The sequence below is a fragment of the Nomascus leucogenys genome, chromosome 12 (assembly GCF_006542625.1).
Source record: "Nomascus leucogenys isolate Asia chromosome 12, Asia_NLE_v1, whole genome shotgun sequence".
NCBI lineage: Eukaryota > Metazoa > Chordata > Mammalia > Primates > Hylobatidae > Nomascus > Nomascus leucogenys.
In genome coordinates, this window is record NC_044392.1 from 36750721 (window position 1) to 36775887 (window position 25167).

The 25167-nt window shown below is 39.3% G+C and overlaps 1 protein-coding gene across 2 annotated transcripts in view; it reads right to left on the reverse strand.

The window, feature by feature from the left end:
- PBX1 (PBX homeobox 1) overlaps window positions 1–25167 on the reverse strand; it is a 293861-nt gene that overhangs the window by 26328 nt on the left and 242366 nt on the right. The window contains exons 5-8 of one of the 2 annotated variants that reach the window (XM_030824038.1): window positions 18086–18221; window positions 13606–13765; window positions 5595–5707; window positions 4150–4239 (exon numbers count right to left, since the gene is read on the reverse strand). In XM_030824038.1, coding sequence (XP_030679898.1) covers window positions 4150–4239; window positions 5595–5707; window positions 13606–13765; window positions 18086–18221 — 499 coding nt within the window. The remainder of the gene's footprint in view (window positions 1–4149; window positions 4240–5594; window positions 5708–13605; window positions 13766–18085; window positions 18222–25167) is intronic. The other variant, XM_030824039.1, reaches the window with a different exon arrangement.

Below are 25167 nucleotides of genomic sequence, written 5' to 3' on the forward strand. Positions count from 1 at the left end.
AGAAATTTTACAAAATTCATAATAAGAATGATCCTACTGCTGAGGATAATTATCTCTGCAATATCATCACCATATAAATTCATACACTTACTGCTGATTTGAATCTTATTCTCAGAGAATATGCATCGGCCGGCAAGTTTGAAAAACTTTTTCCAAAAAGAAAGACTTCAGGATATTTTTGGATCTTAAAGACAGTATAATTGTGGATAAGCATTTAAAGTAGTAATTCTCATCAGATACTTTATAGCTGGTACACTAGATGTGGCTATTGGTCATTAAAATGAATTTTTAATTTAGTAGCATCTTTTCTTCTCCTCCCTGATTCATTCATTCGACGAACATGTTTTGAGCAACTAGTACATGCATTTTTAGGACCATACACACGGACAGAAGTGAAAGACACAGAGATAATTTCTGTGCACATATGTACAGGACAAAGAAAATGTGTGCTTGTGATAAAGTAGAGAGAAGAGGGGGAGAAGGACTAAGAAGAAGAAAGACACGAAGGAGGAGCTGGGCTTGAGACTAAGTGTGATTTGGATAGTGGAGTGGGATGGAGAGGTGATGTAGGAATGAAAGGACATCTGTGTAGATGGCATACATGAGTAAATGTAAGGGGAAAAATGGGTAATGAGGTAAAGGTGAGCTGGCCATACTGAATGGCATCCAGAGTTTATTTTGATGACAGGAGGATGAGGTAGAAGGACAGGAGGGCTGGGCCCAAATGTAAAAGACCCTGAATGTTGTACTCAGGGTTTGAGCTTGCTTGGGTAGGCAATAGATTTCTGAGCAAGGAATGACAAAATTCAGAGGGTGTGTGAGAGAGAGGAGGAACTAAAGACAGCAACAGTGATTAGGAAGTTATGGCAATAGTCTAGTTAATGAACTATTTCTAGAACTAGGGTGGTGGCAGTGAGAATGGATAGGAAAGAATGTGATAGCTAAGTGATCTTTAAGTATGTCTGATTGACAGAGAAGTGGAATAATCTCCCTCCATTACTTAGAGCCACTCTAAGCTTAGTAAGTATTGCCCATTGTCATATGAGAACACAAAGTACTTAATAGGTATAATTTAACTCTCACCGTGGCTAAGGAAGGGGGTCTTTAGGCCTTGCATAACACTATATCCATCTCAAAAGCACATCTTTCCATCAGAAGAGAAAAAAAAGTGACAACTGTGTCCTAACCTATCCTCACTAGGAACTACCTACTGAGAAAACTGCTCACATCAGAGGAGAAAAAAGGTCAAATCAGAAAGTTATCACTTATAAAATTTCATACTGCATTCATGTGGAATAATTTATGCTTTGCCAATCCCTTTCCTACTTATTTTCTCATTTGCCCTAAGCCAGTCCTTGAAGTATAAAAGGTGGGAATTACTGGCCCCATTTTCTAGAAGAGAGATTCAATATTTGCCCATGGGCACATGAGTTACTAGGACTAGTAGCTCCCAACTCCCTTTATAATACTCCTACCACCGCACCTTGCAATTCTATTGCTGTGTGGTCAGTTAAAGGCAAGTGGTCTGAACTTTACAGGGCTTAAAATAGATGCTGCTTGGATAAGATATGGGTGCTGTGAAAGCCCAGCCAGGGGAGCAGATAAAGGCTGCCCAGAAAATGTCCTCCACCGAATCAAACACAATCCAGAACCCAGCTGGGAATTCCACTGCAGCTTTGGGGTTAGCAACTGTTTATTTTTATTTCTTGGCTCAAAGCTTTCATTCCTGTCCTTGTCTCTTCTTGTCTCCCCTCCTCTCTCCCTCCTGCTGGCAGTCATTGTCCTGCTCTATACACATATGTCTTAGCATCGAATACCACCATCAAAAATACATCTCACTATAAGAAGCTTAGCCTCCTGCAGGTGGCACAATTTAAAACTGATATCAAAAGAACATATCACGATCAGCTTTTGATTCATTTACCCTGCATATTAAAGACCCAGAAATAAAATAACCGCAGTTCACGGAAAAAAAAATTAACGCAAAGTGAGAGACTTTCAAGTGGCATTTTCAGGCCCAGTTTTTGTGGTGGGCTTATGTCATCAGACATAATTGTCTGCACATGTTTGGTTACACTATTTCAGAAATTATTCCCAGCCCACCAGATGATGTCAGAGGTGTCAGTGTTGACCCTCCCCCCCTACTCCCAGAGTCTGACTGCTGCTTTCTCTCTTCTGTGCTGCACAATTAAGAAAGAAAGACACCAAATAACAGAAGTGTCAGCCCCATTTCCTGCCCAGTCATGTAGACTTCCTTCAGTTCCTTTTGAGTATGGCCAGGTTCTTGTCCCTACACTCTTATGCTTTCCTCATGTTCTTCTCTTCTGCTTATGCACAGAGCAAAGCTTTCTCTGGAAAAACTTATCTTATATCCCAAAAAAGATTCAGGAAATACATAAATGCATGTGTGTGTAAACCTGCACTCAGACAAAAACCCAAACAACTTCATCTATTTGGAATTCTTTTGGAGAATACACTTTCCCACAATGGCTTCTTGTATTTTTCCAAGCAGTCTTCCCAGTAAGTCAGCCATCAATGTAGTACTAATAGTTAATGTGGTTAGAACAAGCACAAGATGGGAAGAATCTCTCTGTCTTAAAAATCCTTCCAAGAAAGTAACATGATTGTCCAGAATATGTTTAACAGGGTTAACTCTGACTTCTCTCCTTCCATTCCAGAGAAGACTTGATAAATATCGTATAAATTCAAGAGGAGATTCTGCCTGAAAAAGGTAGAAAATAAAGACTCCCTAATGTAAGTGGCCTTAAAAGTCACCAAGACAATCAAAATCTGCTGCCTGACTTCCTTCTGCAACATCCTTACCAAGCAGCTAGCCAAGCCATGTTTGAATTTTCCAATGATGGGGAACTCTTAAGGGCGGCCAACCCCTTCTGTGGAGGACTCTTACTGTGAGAAAGGTCTGTCAGATGTTGAAGTGAAACCTGTTTCTCTGAATCCACTACTCAGTAGTCCTACCCTATCCGTTAGATCATTCATGATGAATCTAATAGTGTTAGCATGCCTTACACTACTATGTACCCCCCAAATTTTCTCTTTTATGAGGTAAGAATTCCTAATGTGTTCAACCATTCCTCAACTGATCTGAGAAATAACTGATATTCTCTTAATCCTCCCAACCCAGACAGAATCATGTATGACTTGACCAATGCAGAGTTGAAGAGGCCATCACCTCCTTCATTGCAGACGTTATATCTCCATTAGTATAGATTACATTAATAAATCATGCCTAACTCTTCTTCCTTCGATCCCTCATTTACTTTAATCATAGCAACAGAAACAAACAATAAAAAACGATCACCACCCACCATTCAAACCTTTCTTCAACAGTTAAGAGCCAATAGTTCTACTCAAGCCTCCTGTGACCTCTAAAAGCCCAGAAATCATCCCTGATCTAAAAAACAGCCTCCTTTTCCAGGCTGCCCTCTTGTCCCAGCTTGCTGTCACCGCTGCTGAGAAAGCAGACAATTGATCTGAGAAATCAAGTTGGATTGCTGTCCCAAATCTACACTTGGTTCTCCTTGTGTCTGTCTGATCGATTTCACTCTGTGCGACATAGCTTGTCGCTATGAATTTTCATGCTAGTCAGGAGCCGCCAGCGCACCCAAGAAAAAGTAGAAGATGGTCTGCACCCCTCCCCATCCCTTCCACATACCCAGCTTCTGTGTTAATTTTCTTTTTAATCGTCCATAGACAGATTGAAAAACAGTATTTTTTTTTTTCAGACCACAGACGTGGATGCAATGGATTTTGGCTACTGGTTTCACCTCCCAGGTTCCCAGGTTCCCAGGCCCCAGCTTGTGGTCACATTTCCTACCACTGTTGTACTAGGTGTCACCTGTTTAGCAGCTCCTCTAGCTGAACGCATGTGGCCGCAGGTGCCACGCAAACACTGATTGCATCTGACAGCCCTAGACGCCAGCTGCCTGCATGAAGCCTGCCCAATCGCCACTTTTTCTGTGGGTAGAATGCTGCCGATGGCATGACCGATACAGAAACAAGAAACTAGGTAACCGTAAAGCTAAGATAAGTCCTACTAAGTGGCATTCTGGGCCCTATGGCTTTGAAATAATTGGTAGTGAAAGAATAAAAACAAAGCAGGGGGTGGGTGGGGGGGGCTAGTTTTCTTACACTGATGCCCTGCGGACTGTACATCTGACTGGCTGCGAGTCCATCACTGTATCCTCCTGTCTGGCTGATAACATGGCGAAGGGTATCCACCTAAAGAGATGAACAATAACAGAGAGAAAATTAGTCAGAGAGGTGTAGGAAAAGGGAAGCAAATCATCATCAGGCAGGCCACCACTTGGGCATGCCATATTAATGCAATCATTTTGGAGACAGTTGTCCTGGGAGAGTCCATTAGGAGGAGGCTAGCTTCCTCTGTATGCCAATCCATAAAGAGTTCTGAGTTCAGTAAGCAAGACAGTCAAATGGTAAAAGAAAACTGGGATCTCCACATTGAAACTAGTTCAACAAGTCTGCATGAGATGGTAAGGATTAGGATGATAGAGGGAGCTGGAGGGGAAAGCATGAAGGAATTTTCTCTTCTCCCCATTTTTCTTCCCTACAGGTCATCCTATACAGCTGTTCCTTTGCTGGGTATCCTATAAAAACAAAGGTTCTGTTTAGAGGAGGTTTGGGTAGCCATCTCACAGAGAGAGCAGTACTTGATTGAGACCTTGTATTTTTTGAGGACTTAAGTGATGGCCAGTTGCTCAGTCACTTGACCAAAGCCTGACCATATCACTTCAAACTTGTTTCCAGGCAATGTTTCTCGAGAAAGGGGTGAATCGCTGACCAGTTGGTCTGTTCCGGGCTTGTAATGCTTCTTGTTCCACGTGGAGGGTGGGAAACTAGACTGACATGGCTCGGAACTTCCCTAATAATTCTGACCCACAGCATACTACTTTACCCTCTCACATCACGTTTCATGCTGAGATAGTAGGATGGCTTCTTCAAGTAACATGAAGGAAATCTGCTTACTATGGAACACTAAAATTTGATATCACATGGCTTGATTTTGCTTCCCAATGTGGACTTCTACTCATCACCCGAAACTCAAGTCCCTTGACCTCAAGGATGACTAAGAAATGAATTTAGTCAACCTGGCTGGGTGTTTTTAAAGCTTAAAATGAAAACATCAGATAGTAATATATTTGCTTGCTTGTTAATTGCCTCTTTATATGGTAAATATTGAGCAGGAGAAACCAACACATGAGAGGGAGACCTGGAAATTGAGGTAATATCCTGAACACCTCCTCCTTTTCCCTTTGGTGAATAAAGAATATGCTGATTCCACCTGCCTGATGTGTCTCGGTCACCTTGCCCTGTGCTTACTGTTCTTCTCCTGCCTTCCCGGTACAACTGAAAAGCCAGAGCCAAATGCATTCACAAAGTGTGGACGAGATTCCCCATGACAATTGTTGTCTTGATTTTGGTTCGGTCGTTGGTAAGGTTTTGGTTCTGATCTATTTTTCTCTCTCTCTCTCTGGACAGAAGCAGGAAGTCCAATACAAGTGAAGGCTCTTGGACTCTAAGGCATTCACCTGGCGACATATTGGCTGGGTCCCTACCTGTGATTGCACGTTGGCTCCAACCTGGGCCCCTTGGTAAGAATCCCCATTGAGTGACTGCACGCTCATGAACAAATCTCCAGAGTTTGACATGTTAAAAGAACTGGAAGAACCTGGAAAGGAAAGAGTGAGGCACCTGAATCACAGAAAGGAAAAGGCTCAAACCCCGCAACTAACAGCCAAGAGGAAGAATGACATGCAAAGCAACCACCCCCCAAATAAAAACTAAAATAAAAATAACACCAACAGAGTCTGGTTAGTAGCATGAAGAACAGAGCAAGCAATAAAGGATGCATATTGCTTATGTTATGTGAAGCCATACCTTACTGCAAGTTGTCAATAGAACTGCTTCCCCTTAGCAACTTCAAGCTGAGAAAGGGAACATTTATTCTTCCCAACTTAGTCTATTTGGATTGTAGTCTCTAGACCTAGGATCTCTCTTCTATGCCTCTAAAATTCTAGGGTTGGCCAGGGGACCACAAGATGGAGGCTATGGGCTGGTCAATGGTACTTCTGCCACCCTAATAGAGCGCATAAACTATTCAACTGGATTCTAAATACGTCATTGCTAAACCATCCCCTCCCCTATGAGGAGCAGCACCTGGGAGGGAGTGCATGAAGGCAATGTCACATACTAGGACTGGCTCTATGATATGGGTCTATTGACATTCTTAATTTCTAAAATGAAGGTGAAATTTCTTGCAGGGTGGCAACAGCCCAAGGAACCTTGAGGACTGTAAGAAAATGTGGGAGTGATCTACCCTTCTCTGCCACCTGCGACTACGGAGAAAACAAAACAATGGGCCAGGAATTCTCAAGCATGCATAAAATGTGAAACATTGCTGCTAATAATAATAATAATAGTAATAATAATAATAATAAGTGGGCCTCAAGAAGGGCCATTAGCCATCTGCTTTCACCTCCCAGAGATGGAGGCATCATCCAGCGAGTTAGCCTAAGGTCCATCCTGGCACCACCCAGGTTCCACTGTGGTGAACCTAGCCCACATTCAACCTAAGCATAAGGGCTTGCAAAAGCTTAATATTATTCTGAAGTCATCGTGCAGCTCAGCGCATTAGGAAAGAAAGCTCAACGTGCAAGGTTTGGTTAAAACATGACGTTAGCCTGGAAAAGGAGAGACCTTAGGGACCCAGGTCAGTTGCACTCTATTATTTCCAACCCTATATTGCTCAAATTGTGCTCTTGCTCTCATATTCTGAGACAGCCATCATCAGTGTGGAATCGCCCAACAATGATTCATGCCTCAGCTCTGACACTTCTCTTTTCTCCTAAGGTAGGGATTTGAGCTCTGAGAGCTTTCCTGCCCCACATGAAGAGGTGCAGCTAAGCAGAAGAGAGGACTTTTTTTTCCCCATAGAAGGACCACTTAACAAATGACGAACTCTAAACTCTGACACAATGCACTATTTATTTATGGTACCTATCTATGCTATTCATGGTGTTTTCATACTTCAAAGGCAAGAGCCATTTAGAGAAAGCAGATGATTTATAAACCTGGGGACAACTCTGCATTAGAAAAAAAAAAACTCAAATTTTCTTTGTCCTGTGGGATGTTCATTTGCATGCAAAAAAACTAGCTATTTTACTAAATAAAACAATCCTCCACCTAACTCCCTTCTCATTCCTTTTTTCGCTTTCTTTGGGGGTTAGAGGAGGACTCAAGCATCGACCAAAGGACTATGCCATCTCCATAGCTCTGCGACTTGTCCTGTCTCATCTGGCCCATATTTCTCTGTTTAGCTTATCTGAAAGGAATTAGAAAGGTAGGGCCTTAGCAAAACAAGTGTAAGATCTGGCCAGGTGTGGCTTATACCCAATCAGTGGGACAAAGCCTTTGGTCTGTAACTTCCTTCCATTAAGATGGGACCTATCTTTGAAACTGTCTTACTGAACATATGAATGAAACAATGTGTGGCACAGATCACATTCTCACGTGTAGCTATATAATATCTCTATATACTAGTTCTATCCCTCTCAAATATTTTTTGTAATCACAGATATAACCTAAATAATAAAAGCCATTTTGTAATGTATGACAATACATGCTTACATTTAGATGTCATCAGAACCAAGAAGAATCAGCTCCAAGAACCCAAATTATAATTTGTTATATGTCATCAGACTCCCCCACCCAACTCCCCAGAGTGTTCAGTTTCAAGCTCAGGTATTTTACTTCTCTCCCATTGTCTCTAGATGATGTCTCATCATCCAGAGAGTCAACCTTAAGGTCCATCCTGGCACCACCCAGACTCCACCGGTTCCACTGTGGTAAATCTAGCCTAAACATAAGGACTATAAGTTTGACCAATGTTTTTCTGGAAATTAGCACACAAACTTAGAAATGGGAGAAACCCCCAAAGGGCTACATGATATCCAATGACATGGCATCCATGGAACCACGAAGGCATGGAATGTGTCATTTAAGAGATAAACACTGCAATTGACACAGGTGATTTAAAAAATACATGTGCATAAACTGTAAATATATCTGGCTGCTTAATGTACACAGAGATAAATATGCACATATAAATGTACCTGATATACAAGTGCATTTGTACCAGAGCAGTAGCTGAAGAAACAGTCCCTTGTGCTCTTGGCTGTGCTGTTTCAGCATTTCATTGTGTCTGTACACCCATGGACAATATTAGCATGGCTTCTCACTGTCTGATAAGTATCTAGAAGCAGTGACTGTGCTGAAGGAAGAGACCAGGTGCCACTAACACCACAATAAAGCAGACAGAAGTCCACAAAAACATCTGAACTTCAAGGGGAGGACATGTTCTTTACCCAGCACTGCAAGTTGGAAAGAATTTATCATGGCATGGATAACCTCCTGGGAAGCACACGATCCACTGACAAATAGTGAATGGGCTCTCTTGGAGGTGCTGTGGCATTCTCAAAGAGCTGAAACAGAATGACTTGGCTTGCTGAGAAGATCATTCAGAAACCTTACCTGCAGGCTGTTTTGAAGCCATCAGCTACTACTAGAAGCACATTTTAAGATGTGGTTGTCAGTTAAAAGATTCTGAATTTGGTTTGGGAAGGAAGGCAAGCAGCTCATTTAAACTGCCACCCAGACATTTGGGGCATGTACAGAACTAAATCTGCACTCAACTAGGCAGAGAAGAAATAATGGATCACTTATGATTCTAATGCATTTGCTTGGGCAAACATCATGATGTGGTAATGTGTCCACATCCATTTTCATTAGACAAGTTCCAGAAAATTGCATTTCTACTCTAAAGAATCTTCAGAAGACTTAAATTTGTTAAAGAAAAACAAAAAAAGTAAAAGCAAAAAACAACCAAAAAAAATCGGTTAACTTCATCATCCAAAATAATAATAATAATAATAATAAAGCTTAAACCTCGAATAGGACCTCTCAACCTTGGTGCTACTGACGTTTTGGGCCAAATATTCTTTATTGTGGGAGATTACCTTATGCATTGTAGGCTGGTTAGCCCTACAATGGTTATCCTCTATCCAATAGATGCCAATAACACCCTCCCTTCAAAATTGTGACAACCAAAGATAGCTCCAGATAGTACCAAATGTCCCCTGGGAGTACAAATTTGCCCCTAGATGAGAATCAAAGACCTAGAGCAAGAATGGATTTACTTTTTCCTTTTAAGGAACTCAGTGTTTAAATGTATTCACTCAATATTTATTACAGTATTTTAATGAAGTAGTTGCCATTTTCTGTAGTTCAGAAATCAAGACTTCAGATACATTATGTGGCCAGCCTGATTCAGCTTGATTAGATTGAACTCTCATACCATTTGGGAGCTCAAAGGATAGGCCCTTTTTACTAGATGTAAGCTTAATTATGTCCCATGCATGCTTGCTTTTCCATTTCTCCTTGTGAATTCCAAAATTCATTGTTACTTTCTACTTGGGATAAAGCGAAAGAGTAAAGTGTTGTCTGGTTCAATGTGAAAACCCTTCAATAGGTATGTATGTCAAAGTTGTAGAGTTCCAATTCCAGGACAAATTGTTTTCACTCTTCAATTAAAAATAAAGAGGAGAATCATACTAAGAAAGACATGAGATAAAACATCAGTGGGATAAATATTTTCACTTGGTTTTAAAAAACAAAACTATAAGAATTCCTCTGGATTTACTAAAGTTTTAGTCAACTTCTCTGGATGTGTTGCCTTCTCTGTGTGTGTGCTATATAAAAACTTCTCATAGGGCATGAAGGCTCTGAGTTTTAATATAATAACTTTTCATCAATCCTGAAAAACACCAAACCTCTTTTTAGGGGTTGATATGATTAGACTTTGTGTCCCCACCCAAATCTCATCTTGAATTGTAATCCCCATAATCCCCACGGTCCCCAGGTCAAAGGAGAGACCAGGTGAACTTAATTGAATCATGGGGGCAGTTTCCCCCATGCTGTCGTGATAGTGAGTGAGTTCTCACAAGATCTGATGGTTTTATAAGGGGATCTTCCCCACTTCACTTGGCACTTCTTCCTGCTACCTTGTGAAGAAGCTGCCTTGCTTCCCCTTCACCTTCTGCCATGACTGCAAGTTTCCTGAGGCCTCTCCAGCCATGCTAACCTGAGTCAATTAAGCCTCTTTCCTTTAGAAATTACCCAGTCTCAGGCATTTCCTTATAGCAGCGTGAGAATGGACTAATACAGGGGTATTACAAGATTAAGTATATGGGCTCGCCATTGACTAAAAGAGTGCTAGAGGAAGAACTTTCATGGCTGAATTTGCTGTTGTCCTTGACACAAACACACAGCTAAGCAAAAGAATTCAAATCTTGGGGTTCTGAGCTTCAGTAAGCCCACTACCACTTATCTAATCACAGAAAGTGATATACTTTCAACTCTGATGGCATGCCACAGTGAATATCTGTAATGCACAAGTCAGTTTCTTTCTTCTTGGATGTTAAAATCCTCTCCAGAAGATAATCCAAGCTTCTTGAAAGGGCCTCATTTTTCTGAGGTTTTATAATCTCATCAAAATTAAGAAATTAAGAATGCATTACTCTAGGCCACTACTGAAGAACTATAGACCCCAGGTTTTAACCAGTGCTTCAACTGGCCCCTATTTTTGCTTTCTTTTTTCAAAATTTAACTTTCTCTCCTTCCTTCTATTCTTCCTCTTTGCTTCATCCGTTTTGTCTAACTTTGCTGGTATAAACTATGAAGCATGCTAAATGTCTCTAAATGCTTGCTAATCCCCCCAGGTTTTAGTCTTAAGTGATTTTAAAAAAACTATGCTTAAGAAAATAGGAGAAATGGAACATATCAATAAATAGAAATATTTGGAAGTAATCTGAGATACTGAAGTGCTGTTCTCCATACAGAAGCCTCTAGCAGGAAGAGGATTTATTTGCAAAGAAATGTATTTGTTTTTTTTTTTGTTTGTTTGCTTGTTTTGTTTTTTGAGTCAGAGTTTTGTTCTGTTGCCCAGGCTGGAGTAAGTGGTTTGGTCTCAGTTCACTACAATCACCGCTTCCCAGGTTCAAGCGATTCTTCTGCCTCAGCCTCCTGAGTAGCTGGGACTACAGGTGCATGCCATCACGCCCAGCTAATTTTTGTAATTTTGGTAGAGACAGGGTTTCACCACATTGCCCAGGCTGGTCTCAAACTTCTGACCTTGTGATCCGCCCGCCTCAGCCTCCCAAAGTGCTGGGATTACAGGCATGAGCCACTGCACCCAGCCAGAAATATATTTCTTTACAAAATAAATGAGTACTTGTATTTTGTAAAACTCTGAAAAAAAGTTTCTGCTTCAATACTGAGGTTATGAAAAGTTCCCAGGTTCTACAACTCTAGACTTCAAACTCTGCCAGAATATATTTTCACATATTAACCTCTTATTTAAAATTTATTTCAATTATCATTTGTCTTTTGAAATTATTGAAGAGCTAGTATATAACATAATAAACACCTTATGTGAAAAGTTTGAACATTTTAAAGTTCTACTTTACCTGTGTGGATGACTTAGGTTGGTTAAGAGCAAAAGAAAATACAGAAAAGCCCATTTATAACTTTTCCTGTTAAAATGTTTATCTTTTAAAATTCCATGCTATTGCACACATACAATAGTATTTTCTTTTGCCTCTACTTTAGAAAAAGCACTACAAAGGGGTTCCTGTGCAGATTATTTCCAACAACTTAGGCACAATTGGAAGGCTTAGCTCAAATTTTCCATAATAATTTACTTTGTGCTCAGAATAGTCACATGATGTTTAAGCCACCAGAAAAAAAATTCCTTAAAAAACTGTAATCATAGTCTGACATTCCATAAGAGGCAACCATATTTCTTAAACACAGAATAGAGGGTTGAAATGCTTACTTTTCTCTTTTAAGGGCTTTAGGAAAGAATAAATAGTTACGAATTTAGTAATGAAGAAAGTCCACAGGGCCTTTCTAAGGACTAGTCATAAATCATGCTAAGCCATCTGCGATGCAGATATACCAGGGACAGGAAAAAGTCATTTTGATATCTGTTTTGCATTATGATAACCTTTGCAGGAGTGTTGAGTGCATTTTTGCTAATGTTGACAGAATTGTACTTCTTCCAAAGAGACAAGTGAAAATGTCTGCCTAGCAGCACAGTTCAACTTGTGTTGTTGGGTCTGAAATTCTTAATAATTGACCAGATGGAGAAGATGGAACTCTCTCTGGTTATTGAACCTGTTAGCTTTGATCCCTTGTCAATCACACCATGATGGAGGAAGAAAAAAACAAAATATTCCTCAAAAAGTAAATATGCTCCTCATAGGAATCTAACCTGCAGTGCTGGGAAAATTAAAACTGTATTGAATTCTATGTTGTTTTATTATATTCACATTGAAAAAACCCAGGCCACTCTTCATGCATGATTCCATTTAGATAAAAGAAGGCCATAAAAGAAGTGCTGGGTATAGCCCAGTGACTTGGAGAACCTTATCATAGCAAATTTGTGCATCTGGAAGCTCACAGAAGACATCAGTCTGTGGAACCCTACATGTCTCCAGTAACAAGTCACTGTAAGAAAACTAATTTTAGTGGACAAACAAGCTTTGTGGTCAAAGATACCACATACTCTAAAAAATGTTAGACATTAGGTTTGTAATCATATTATGATCAAACATATTTAAATTGGTAACCTTTTAAGTTAGAATCATCAATTTTCTTAGCTGTGCACCCTAATCAAAGTCAAATCAAACTTATTGAATGAGAAAATACTTGTTTTTCCTTTACCAAAGGGAAAAAAAAATTACCACATGCCTTCCATAGCATACAAACACAAAGGTTATATTTTTTGCATTATTAGCTACATTTTTTCACATGTAGAAATTCTGAACTGATGACACAAGGCACACCCCAAAATATAGTATTTTGACCTAAACTCTTAAATTAGTGATATAATGCATATTTCCTGAAATAAAACCTATTACATAGCACACAACCGATAATTATAAAGAAGACCAACAAAAAACAATAAAGAACAACAACTATAAACAATATATAGAAATATTCATAGCCTGGTTTTGCATACCAAAACATTCTAATAAGATACTTGCTAGAAAAGTAAATATTTCTGCATAGAATGCATGTTAATAGGTGACCCAGACATTATGTTGTTGGAACAGCAAAACTGACAAGGATAAAAGCTTTACATGAAAACAGGCCAAATGACAGAATCCCAATAGACTATCTCTAAGCACTATGTCTAACTTATTTATTGATATCCCTGAGAGGAGAATTTAGAGGTCTCATCAAGCCAACCAATTTACTTTGGTCTTAACTTAATAGACGAATTAATGCAAAACTCCAGACAACCCACCTTGTAAACAGTCTAACAGATTGCTCTTTGGAAATTAAAGGAAGAGCCCAAAGTAACATTAACATCCAAAAATACAATCAAATACAGAAATTAACCAATCAAAAGCCTAACAAATTAAAAGGAAATCCCAATGTAGGAAAAGCAAGTATAAAAATGGAGAACAATTCCTTCCCCCACCCCCAATCAAAGAAAAAACTAACCAGCTGAGTTGGGAGTTGAGGGCGAGTTAGCTTGGCTTCCATGGGCTGACACATTGGTAGCAGTGACAGCTGTTTTGGCAGCATAAATATTGGCTTCCTCTTGAAATTTACCTATGTTCTTCTTGTACCGGATTCGCTTATTTCCAAACCAGTTTGATACCTAGAGTAGTTTAAGAGAAGATGAGAAAGTTCACATTTCATCCTTCAGAAACATTGAAGAAGGAAAAAAAGGCTTTATGGGAGAGGTGAAGAGGTAAGCTAATTGGTCTTATCCTACTTATATTAATAATTTGGCAACATCAGTAAAAAGATCTGAAGTAAGAGCTTCAAAAGGACAACTACATAAAATGCGATTCTCTTGTTTAATATAACTAAAATTTAGCAAAACCACTGTGACAAAAATCTTCCTATAAAGGAGCTGCTCATTTAAGCTAGAACCCTTTTAATTTAGAGCAAGCATTTTAAATTTGCTTACATCTTCAGTTATGACACTAAAATATACCTAACATTTCAGGAGAAATGCCCTAGTGTTTATCAATGTGAAAGCTGGCTTTATGCCATCAAGATACACAGACCTTTAAATGTCCATATAGGTGCTTTCGTGTGATAGATTAATTGCAAATTTTTAGAAGTTACATAACTTTAATGTGGACTGAGATTCTTAGCTGTATTTCACTATAGACCTTAGGATCAATATAATTCAATCTACCAGATTTCACTGACTATTTTGTGTAAAGCTTAGTATTATCTACATAAGGAAAAACTGTAGCACACAAATGATTATCCCCTTGAATTCTAGGGTTTAAATGTTATAGCCAGCAGACAAAATAAACCTAATTTACTTTCATTTGTTAATTTATTTCCTCCATGTGGTTCACAGCAGGTGTCATGGCTTGATTTGGTGCCTCTGCTCCCTTCATACCAAGACCTCTGCCAGACACAAGTGGAGACACAGTTAAATTCAAGTTTTACCCCCATAATTCCTGCCCTGTGAAGGAAAGTTTTATATCCCACATTCCAGATATGATTTTGAACTAAAATGTTGAGGTTTTTATATAATTACAAAACAAACTATGAATCTGGTGAGGGAAGGGGGAGTTGATCCCACATGTACCACAGCTTACATATCATTTATATTTAACTCCCAACGATGGCAGATAAAGAAAACTGTTGCAAAACTATACTTAATTTTTTAAATGCATTAACAAACTTAAAACATCTTATAAGGATAGCACTGAAAGGCTTATACAGTTTATACTATAGCAGAAATGCCAAGCCTTTCTTTTTTTAAAAAAATCAGTCTGTACCACCACAATATTGGTAAACAAAAGAGAAAAAAAATCAATAAGAAAATGCTTTATTTATTGTAAATGCTGATGTCTACAGAAAAAGAGGGAAACTGGAGGAGGAAGGACACTTTTGGGTGTATTTCAGGATCACTGCATATCTAGTTTCACTTTGAAATTTATGTTTTTCTTGATATAACTTTCACTATTCATAGGAATCAGTCATACTTATGGTTGCTTTTTGATTTATGGGATAGGAAAAGAAGAAAAAAGGTAAGGAGATTTTTTTCTCAGATAACTGCACAAGCTGAAAGAAAAGGGAAAAAGATGAAGGTAATTTGGGAGGACTTTTGAAGAAGAAATACCTGAGGTTCAATTATATGTGAAAAAAATATGAGCTGAAGGGGGTAAAGAGGGGACATGTTGTGGGAATGATTCCCTTCTAAATGACAAGAATGGAACTGGTAGGAAGGTGCTAGGTCAGTTCAGGGACTTCCTGCATTGTCCAACAGACAATGATCTGGACAATATATACAATGAGTGGTATCAGGAATGAACTAATTACTCAACAGTCATGGACTAAGGGCCTAATACGCATTAGCCACTAGGGATGTATAGATAACAGACACAGAATGAGACATGAAATACAGAAAGAATAGTAGGTTTTATAGGAAGAGTCTGATTCACATTTTGAACAAGTTAATTTTGAAGAACCTCTGGGCAGAGCCATGATGAAGTCCATTAGGAAGTAAAATTTATGAGTTTGGTGCTGCAGGAGAGAAGTTCCATTAGGTATTCAAATGGAGGTATTATTTGTAGCAGTGAGTATGGAAAAGATCACTCAGATAAAGCGTATAGAGCATTGCTTTTCAAAGTTAAGTGTTCATGGGGAAGTTGTTAAAACAAATTTCTGTTATAGATTTCACCCTCAAAGATTCTGACTCAGAATTAGGGTGACACTCAAGAATTTACCTTTCTAACAGGCTCCCAGAGGCTGCTGATGCTGCCTTCTGTGGATCACACTTAGAGTAGCTCTGGTATAGAAAAAGGGCTCTTTAGGGATCTGGGGAGATATAGTCAATAGGCCGACTTCAGATGGATTTGGGTGTATGGGCAACATATCTTTGTTTTGGGTCATGGGGGAAATCAGTAGCTTTTAGTAGATTTCAAAAGAATTTGTGACTTCAAAAAAAGACAATAATGATATAGCCCAAGAGGTATTCCCTGGCTTTGGGAACTAGGAGAAAGATTTGCTAAATCATGTGATCCAACAAACCATGATTGGTAAATGGGGCAACTAAGATCCAAAAAGAAAGAGTGAGTTCCCTAGGATCCCACAGTTGACTCTTGTCAAAAAATATGCTCCTTGCTTAATGCTCCTTCTATGATATCATATTATATTGTCTCCCATTGGACTTGTTTAGCAATGGTAGCTTAGTTGCTTTGGGGAGAGACAGATGTGATGGGGAAGAAAGAATGGCATGACTTTGGCATGGGCAGAGGAAAGGGAAAGGTGACACAATATGTAAATAAGCATTTTAATGGACACACTATTTGTACCTTGAGTTTCCATAATGAAGGAAGTGAAGGTTGTGGGAACAGATCAGGATTTTAACTTGTATCCAGCTATACTACAAATTACCTCCAGGAGAATTCCTTCTACCTTCAACAGGGAGTTGAAATTCTGAATTCCACGCTTGGAATTCAGACAGTAGTAATTTAATTATATTTTAAAAGCAGAAGTTTCCATGATAAAATTCAGTGATTTGATATTTGCTGCATGTTTGTGGTCCATACCTAGAAGCATTCCTCAAACATTTGGCAAGTATCAAAAAGCATTAATTCCCTTTTTTGTGGAAAAGGGGTTTAGATTTGGATAAGAATGGTGATAGCTCTAGAAAAAACTAGGCTACTTGAGTTTGACCGCTGACGTTCTCATTTCCCAGAATTGTCAAGACTAAAAATGACCTTCAGCTGGGTCAAAGCACCTAAGGAAGGCCCAGGTTAAAAAGGAGTCAATTCATTCTGCTTTATCTGAAAGAATGTTTTCAAGGATATTTTCTGCTGTAAAATCATCTTAGTTTGTTGGGGAGGCTCGGGCAATCCCTTCATTGTCAATACTTTTGTGGAGCTCTATATTCTGACTGGACCTAATTCTGTAGAGCTAAACACAGGTTGATAGGATCAGCACCCTGCAGGGATTAACAGAAGTCAGGATTCAATTCAAGGAGGTACAGATGCTTAGTTTATATAAAAGAGCATCTACTTCATTTGAAAAATGGTAAGTGAAATTTCTCGCTGCAGTAGCCTTCGCTACTCCCTCCCCTCCCCAGTTTTAATGGAAATATCAGTACATTTAATTCTCCTGCATGTGACAAAATTCTAAGAAAAACTTTCTCCGACAGATTTCAGAATTATCACTATGGTTCTCAATTAGAAACCAGTGGTGGTATTTGAGGTTCAGACTGAATAAGAAGTTTGGGTGGATCTTTTGAGTGGACTAAATACACGCACATATAAATATTGCCTACTTTTCTGCTTCACATTCGTGTTGAAAACTCTAGGCCTATAAAAATTTTGTATCATGTATCTTTCCAAGTCAACAGACACCACCTATTATGGTTATTGCTCTTTGGGGGAAGGGGGCATTCAGTGACATTTTGTTCAACCATTCCAATGTAATCGCAGTGACATGTTGAAATTCCTACACTCCATCAGTTATAGAGTCAGCACACCAAGAGGAGACATTTAAGTTCCTTCATTTAAAAGGCTATATAACAACTAGTTCCATTCACTGACTCTAAAAGTTCCTGGGTTGGGCAAAAAATGGCTAAGGAATTGACTGAGTTTGAAAAAACAGCATGAGGAATGCAGATAGCTTTCCTAGTACACTTTAGACACTTCACCCATTTGAAGCAAAGGAGTGCTTGATGGGAAGAACCCTAACCCTGTTTTTACACTGTACTCTACTTATTCTTCTCTTCCTTCTGCTGTTTCTTCTCAAGTTTTGCCAAGTACTTACCTAGAAACTCATTTATACACATACACATCAAGTGCTTACCTTGATATTTTAAGGCTATAGCTGATGGAACTTGCAAGGCATGAATGTCCAGTAAAGCAAGACCTCTAAGAGCCTGCCCTGGAGGCCCCACCATGACCAGGCTACAGGCTGAGGCTTTTGAGGGGCTGCTTACCTGGGAGACTGTGATGCCACACTTCTTGGCTAACTCCTCTTTGGCTTCCTCACTGGGGTAAGGGTTGCTGAGATGGGAATAGAAATATTCATTCAGGATTTCTGTCGCTTGCTTGTTGAAATTCCGTCTCTTCCGCCTTTGTAAAGAGAAAGGAAATAATAACAAAAAGGCTCACACCAAATAAATATAAAATGGGAGAGAATAAATCTACTTCTGGGAGAAGACAAATTTTTGAGCAAAAGGTGAATTGGAGCAGATTTACCAAAAGGGGCTGGATGCCAAAACCAACACTAAAAGCATTTGCTCAATACTTCATTGTGTACCATCTGGGCATCGAACAGAAGAGTGGTCACAGATATTTTTGCAGAGTAGTGAGGAGCATAAAGTTTCAAAATTCGGGCCATCTTGGTTTGTTTTTTTGAGATGGAGTTTCACTCTGTCGCCCAGGCTGGAGTGCAGTGGTGTGATCTTGGCTCACTGGAACCTCCACCTCCTGGGTTCAAGCGATTCTCCTGCCTGAGCCTTTTGAGTAGCTGGGATTACAGGCACGCGCCACCACACTCAACTAATTTTTGTATTTTTAGTAGACATGGGGTTTCATCATATTGGCCAGGCTGGTGTCTAACTCCCGACCTCATGATCTGCCTGCCTCAGCCTCCCAAAGTGCCGAGATTACAGGCATGAGCCACCGCGCCCAGCCCCATCTTGGTTTTGAATCCTGGGTCAGTTGAATATCAGCTGGGTGATTTTGATCAGCTTCTTCAGTGAAAGCGAAGAGGGTCATACTGACTTCACAGGGTGAGAGTAGGGAAGAGATGAGACCACACAAAGACAGCACTCAGCACAGCGCCCAACACGTGGCAGGTGCTACAACTTGGTCTTTCTTCCTACCAGGTTCCAGGCACTGGGCCTAACCCCTCCCTCTTGGCAATCAATTCAAGTTATTCATTTTTCACAACTACTGAGGTAGATATGATTATTTGTATTTACCGATGAAGAACTGAGCTCAACGGTCACTCAGCTGGTATGTAACAGAGCCAAGGTATTAATTCAGGTCTGACCACTACAAAACCCAATCTCTCTCTTCTATACGAATTGGCTCCTCACAATTACACAGAGCTACTGCAGCCATAAGTTAAAAATAAGTTATCATGTTCTTTCCATTCTATCCCCATGTAAATGCATGTAACATTTTTAAAAGGCATCTGGGGAAGAGGGCACAGAACTGACTGAAATTAACCCCCAACAGCTTGACCTCTCTCAAAAGGAGAAAAGTGGCACTTCTTAAGCAAGAACAGCTGCTAAATGGTAAAACAAAAGCCCACAGAATTCTTTTTCATATACAAGTTGCCAAAAAGGAGAAAATCACTTTTTTTAAATAAAAGCATTTTCTGCCTTAAAAAAAAAAAAAGTGCTAATTGAACTAATTTAAAGTGAGAATCACTTTATTGCTTCCTGACAATGACGGCCTGTGGATAGTTGAGGGAGTTGCAGGCTCAATGCAGGGGCTGGTTGGCCCTCCCTGAAGTTGTGGGGCCTTCATCTTTAAATTAGCTCACTTAGCACTTTTGCTTTCTTGCTTTTATTAAAAGCTTTTCCTTATGGAAAAGATTTCCAGAACATCCCTGATTATGCCGGGATATAGGATTTCCCAATTTAGCCAACAGAAAGCACTGATGGCCTTGCTAGACAGGAAATTCAGCTAATATTGTATTTTCAGGGTCCCACTTGGATTAATTAACACAATAAAGTGCCTGATTTTACCGGATGAACACCATCTGTCCACAGGTATTAACCACATCTGTCCAGATTATGCCAAGCCCAAGTCACTCTCCTAAATCATGCTGAGTTTCTGGGTCACTCAGCATCAGAAATTGTACAGATTGGATTTAAAAGCCCAACTGCAAAGTGGGCATGTGTTAAAAGCTCTTGCATGATGGGAATTTGAGGAAGATAGCCAAGTGACTAACAGGGGCTGCAGGCCAGGCTTTAGATAACCTTTGGCTTCTCTTTCCTCTTCGCCTAAAGAAGACTGTTGTTTTAGGCCTGGGGAACTGGACCCTGAAGTCTCCCTAACTGGGAGAGCCTCCGTTCCTTCATTCAGTTGTTTGCATTAGCATTACCGTGTATTTTTTGGGACTCTTCCAATTGAGCTCAAAGGAAACCTCTCTGGAATGAGCTGGTGGTATGCGGATGGTGCAGACAGCTGTTCCCAGCTCTTCTCTCCTTGTGATGTGCAATCTTCCCTAGGTGGTCTCATCTACTCTGATGGACTCGCTTATCACCTCTTTAAGTAGCTGTCTTAATCTAGGGCCTTTGAAATCCTAGGATCAGGATTTTTCAGAATTTCAAGAAACCTAGTGAAAATAACACCTTTCTACAATAAGGTTGAGCTAACTGAGACGTCTGGTTTCTTTGTTTTCACTTGAAGTGTTATCACCTTGCTGAGTTAACATTTGTGATTTCAAACCAATCAGTAGTTTTGTGAGTTGGGCATATAGGTTATGAATTTAAGAAATTTGGAAGTTGATTAAATATTACTAGATAAATATGGTGTTTTAGGGACAGAAAATTTTTGTATCACAGGGTCCATGGGGGAAGTTTTTTATAAAAGACTCATGGTAGTGAGATGTGTAGACATCACAGACATACACTGCTAACTACCAAATTTGTTACCTCCTGCCCTAATACCTCTGCTAAGAGCCATTGGCCCATTTATGACTGCAGACTCCAAGCATCTTCAAACAAACTGTTTCCAAAACTAAGATCACCTTTTACCCAAATCAGCTCCATTTTCCTTGTTAGCCTTATTATTTAGTGACATTACTATAGATATGGTTCATTATATTTGCTAATTTGTTCATTCATTCATTCATTCAAAGATTTGAGTACCTAGCATGTGCTAGAAACTAGGAGTTTCTCAACTCTTCCTGCTTTCTTACCTTTTATCAAATGATTGCCCCCAAAGCACGTCCTGCCAGTTCTACACTTTCAAATCTACCTCTTCTGTGTCATTCTAATTGCGCTGCTATTTGTGAAGTGAGTGAAGAGGAGCCGCTGCCTATTGTATGACTGTATGACTAGTGCTGTCCAAGAGTACTTTCTACAATGAGTGAAATGTTCTATATCTCTGCTGTCCAATACAGTGGTCATTGGCTACGTGTGGCTACTGAGCAGCTGCAATGTGGCTAGTGTAACTAGAGAGCTAATTTTTAAATGTTTATTTATTTTAACTTAGTATTTAGTTAACTTAAATTTAAAATTAAATAGCTATATACCAGAGCAACACTAGATCAATGTTTTCCTAAGAAGCCCTCCTGGAAAAAGATTGTAGCTCTGGGGACACCATCAAAAACATAAAATATCTTTGGAACCTCTTGTTTTAGTCCACTTTATAATATATCAATGTTTATCTTAAAATAAGAATATTTTCTTTGAAATATTTATACAAAATGTGAAAAGTATTTCAATTTATTCTGTGCAGTGCCAGTTTGAGGAGCACAGGCTTCAACAATTGTTCTTTACATTGTCTTTTCTCCAATCCAGCTCATCTTCAAGAGAATCACTAGAGTAATCTTTCTAAACCACAGATATGATCATGTCACTAATCATTATAAAATTTAACAATAATGTGTATATATAAATAACAATGTACAATAACATATCATATAACAGTAATAATATATAACACAGTAATCATTATGATAGCTGAATTATGATGTGAATATTATGTGCCATATACTATACTAATATTTATTCCTATTTATAGGATTATCCCCGTTTTACAGGTAAGAAAACTGAGTCTTGGGAAAATAAGCCACTTATCCAGGGTCATATAGGTCATCAGGGTTGTAACCAGAATTTGAATCCAGTGCAATTTTATGTGATAACTTCCCATACTTCTTCCTTAAACAGCTCTGAGGGTTTCTGCTGTTTAATAGGATACATTTAAAATCTTCACTGGTACAGTTAAGGGTTTTCAGTGGATCTTTCCTATCCCTAGTGCCTCATTTCCCCTCAATCCTACACATGCTCTGAACAATTTCATCTAGCCACATCATATGCCTCTGCGTTCCCCAAAGACTCACGGCTTTCATGGTCCTGTGGCTCTTCACACCACCCTGCATATTTCTCTCCCACAACATCCGCCACAGATTTACATACGTCTCCCCAACTAAACAGCAAATTCCTCAAAGGCAGAGGACAGATCTCACTCATATTTGAAACCCTTGTGTCTCACACATAGTAAGCACTCAAGGAATGCTTGCTGAAGTAGAATTATGTTGTTTTATTTTGCTATTATTCCTTCTACCTGGCAAACACCCTGCTCCTCTGAAACTCAGTATTTTCCGCCCTCTCTCTGGATCCTTTCCTTCAGGTGGAGTAGGTAGATGAATGAACCGAATGTGTAACATGTGGTGTTATGTGTAGTTGTAACAGTATTTGTCCTATGAGATTATGAGCTCTTTGAAGGTAGGACCCACGTTTATATGCACTTTTTTCATCTTTGATGTTCCAGTGGCTACTATAACATCGGGCAGATAGTAAGAGCTCAGTTAGATAAACCAGTAAGTCTAAGTAGAGTGCCAGTGTGACCAGACTAGACCTTCTTGGATGTCCTTTCCTCTTTCTTGTCATCCTCTCTTTGGCAATATACTTTATGTAATCCCCTCTATTGCAGTGAAGTATACAGACATACTTTTAATTATCTGTTTATGTTACTGTTATTTCCAGTAAAATGTTATAGAAAAACAGTTAAGATTAATGCTTGAAAATCATTTAGAGAGCTTATAAGTTCTCTCCCTCTTTTAACTAAAAAAAAAAAAAATGTTATTTATAGTCCTGATAATAAACTTACCAAGTTGTATGGCACAATGCTTGGTATATAGCATGATATGATAAATGTTGAATGAATGAATGAATGAATGAATGAATGCATGGAATTTTTAAGTTAAACTTCCGTGGTACAGTTAAGTCAATCTAAGAAAGAGAGACAGGAAATGACCTGAGTGGCATAAACCTGGGCTCAGAGGTTAGTTGAGGGGTGTGGTGGACAGAATTCCAAAACTCTAGACCCTGGTGTACACACCTTCCCTGTGAGTGGATGGCATAGTAAATATGATTAGGTTCCTCATCAGCTGACTTTGAGTAAATGAAAGGGAAGATTCGATTAAAGCCTTAAAATGGAAAGTTTCTCCTGCTGGCCCTCAGGAAGAAAGCAGGCAGCCAAACTGTGAACTGCCTATTGAGAAAGGGAGCCTCTAAGAACTGAGGCCCTCAGTCCTACAATTAGAAGGAAATGAATTCTGCCAACAACCAGAACCAGCTTGGAAGGAGACCCTGAGCCTCAGACGAGATCACAGCCTCAGCTTATAAGCTTGATTACAGATTCGCTGTGACTAGTGCAGAAGATCCAGCTAAGCCATGCCCAGGCCCCTGACCAACAGAAACTGTGCGATAATAAACTTGTGTTGTTTTAAGCTGCTTAATTTGTGGTAATCTGCTACGCAGCAATAGAAAGCTAATACAATGAGTGTTCCACAACAAAGTAGTAACACTCAATTCTACACACCTATTAGATTACAAAGACTAATCCTATTACTAAATCAAGTCCTCTTTGTATTTTATTTGTCTTCCATGAAATCTTTTTTGGTGAGGCCCTGCCCATCAGATGCATGGTTTAGAGGAGCATGTGAATATCTGCAGTGAGTGTATCTTTCTTACTAAGTTTGCTTAGCTATCTCTCCCAATTATAGTTGGTGACGCTGGAGGCATTGATGTGAATTCCCCAATCAGGATGTCTGGCAGACATTTGTTTTTGAACTGAGAAGGCGATTTGCTCAGCCTTAGGCTGGAATCTGGGGTCATGTTCTTTCACTGGTAATAAATATACCCCCAAAACGAAATGACAGTAATGATGACAATAGGTTAGTTGTTTTCGTTTTGAATCTTGACTCAGAAGCAATGATTCAAAGGTTGTAACCAAAGGAAGAAAAAGACCCTATCTTAAAGTGATTGTCCATCTGGTGCCAACTGGAACACTCTAGGCAAAGGCTGGTGGAAGTGAAAGAAACTTGTGTACAAAACTCTCCTAGCTTTGTGTCTGTTAGAGTCTGACCTTCAACTGGGCACAGTGGAATTACTGAGAGAAGATATCCAATGAGACAATAATTCTGCTCCTCCCTTTTCTCTGCTTACTTTCTTGAAAAGAAAGAAGCCAGTCTGGAGCCAATTGTTCTTTTTTTTTTTTTTTTTTTTCAATATCTGCCAACATAAATACTAACTCCAGCATTTTAACTAGGGGAGTTACCATGGAGATGTAAGCAATACATGCAGGGTGGCAGTGGCACAGAGGAAGGACCCAAACAGAGGCCACCAGTCACTTGCACTTTGCACTATGCAGAACGGGCTGCATTAAAGAAGCCAGGCAGACAGCAGGCCACGGGTGAGGGAGAGGCACAGAGCATCCTGTTTTAGGGTGATTTTGCCTATTTCCACTCCATTATTATACCCAGCTGGGGAAAACTACCTTCGTTTTTACTTTCTCTTCACTTATTCTATGGAATTCTCCTGGACCAGAGTTACATTTTGCTAGCCGGCATTCTCATGTTACATTCCATTCAGTCCAAAACACATTGACTAAAAGGGAGTGAGGAAAAGATGCCAGGGTGTTTTAAAGAGGTCCGAGGACTGTAAAGACCATAATTGTGAACACAGAGAAAAATGTAGGTAGGAGAGCTGAATAAAACATGATCTCAGGGGTGAAAAAATTCAAGAGGAGTAATAAATCGTTTTATCTGATTGAAAAGAGGCAAAATTATAGATTGTGAAATGGTACACTGACTCTGACATATCTCATGTTCTAATGATAAAAATAATAGATTGGGATTATTATCAAGAATTTAAACATGAATGGTATCTGAATTCACAGATGATGAATTTAAGACAAACTCTAGATCACAAAGCATATCCATAATCAAAATGTATTTGCTAGATGAATTACCAAAATATTCTTCTAGAGTAGATGAAAGATATGACTATTACTATCTTACAGGCTGGATAACAGAAGCAAAAGGAATCAA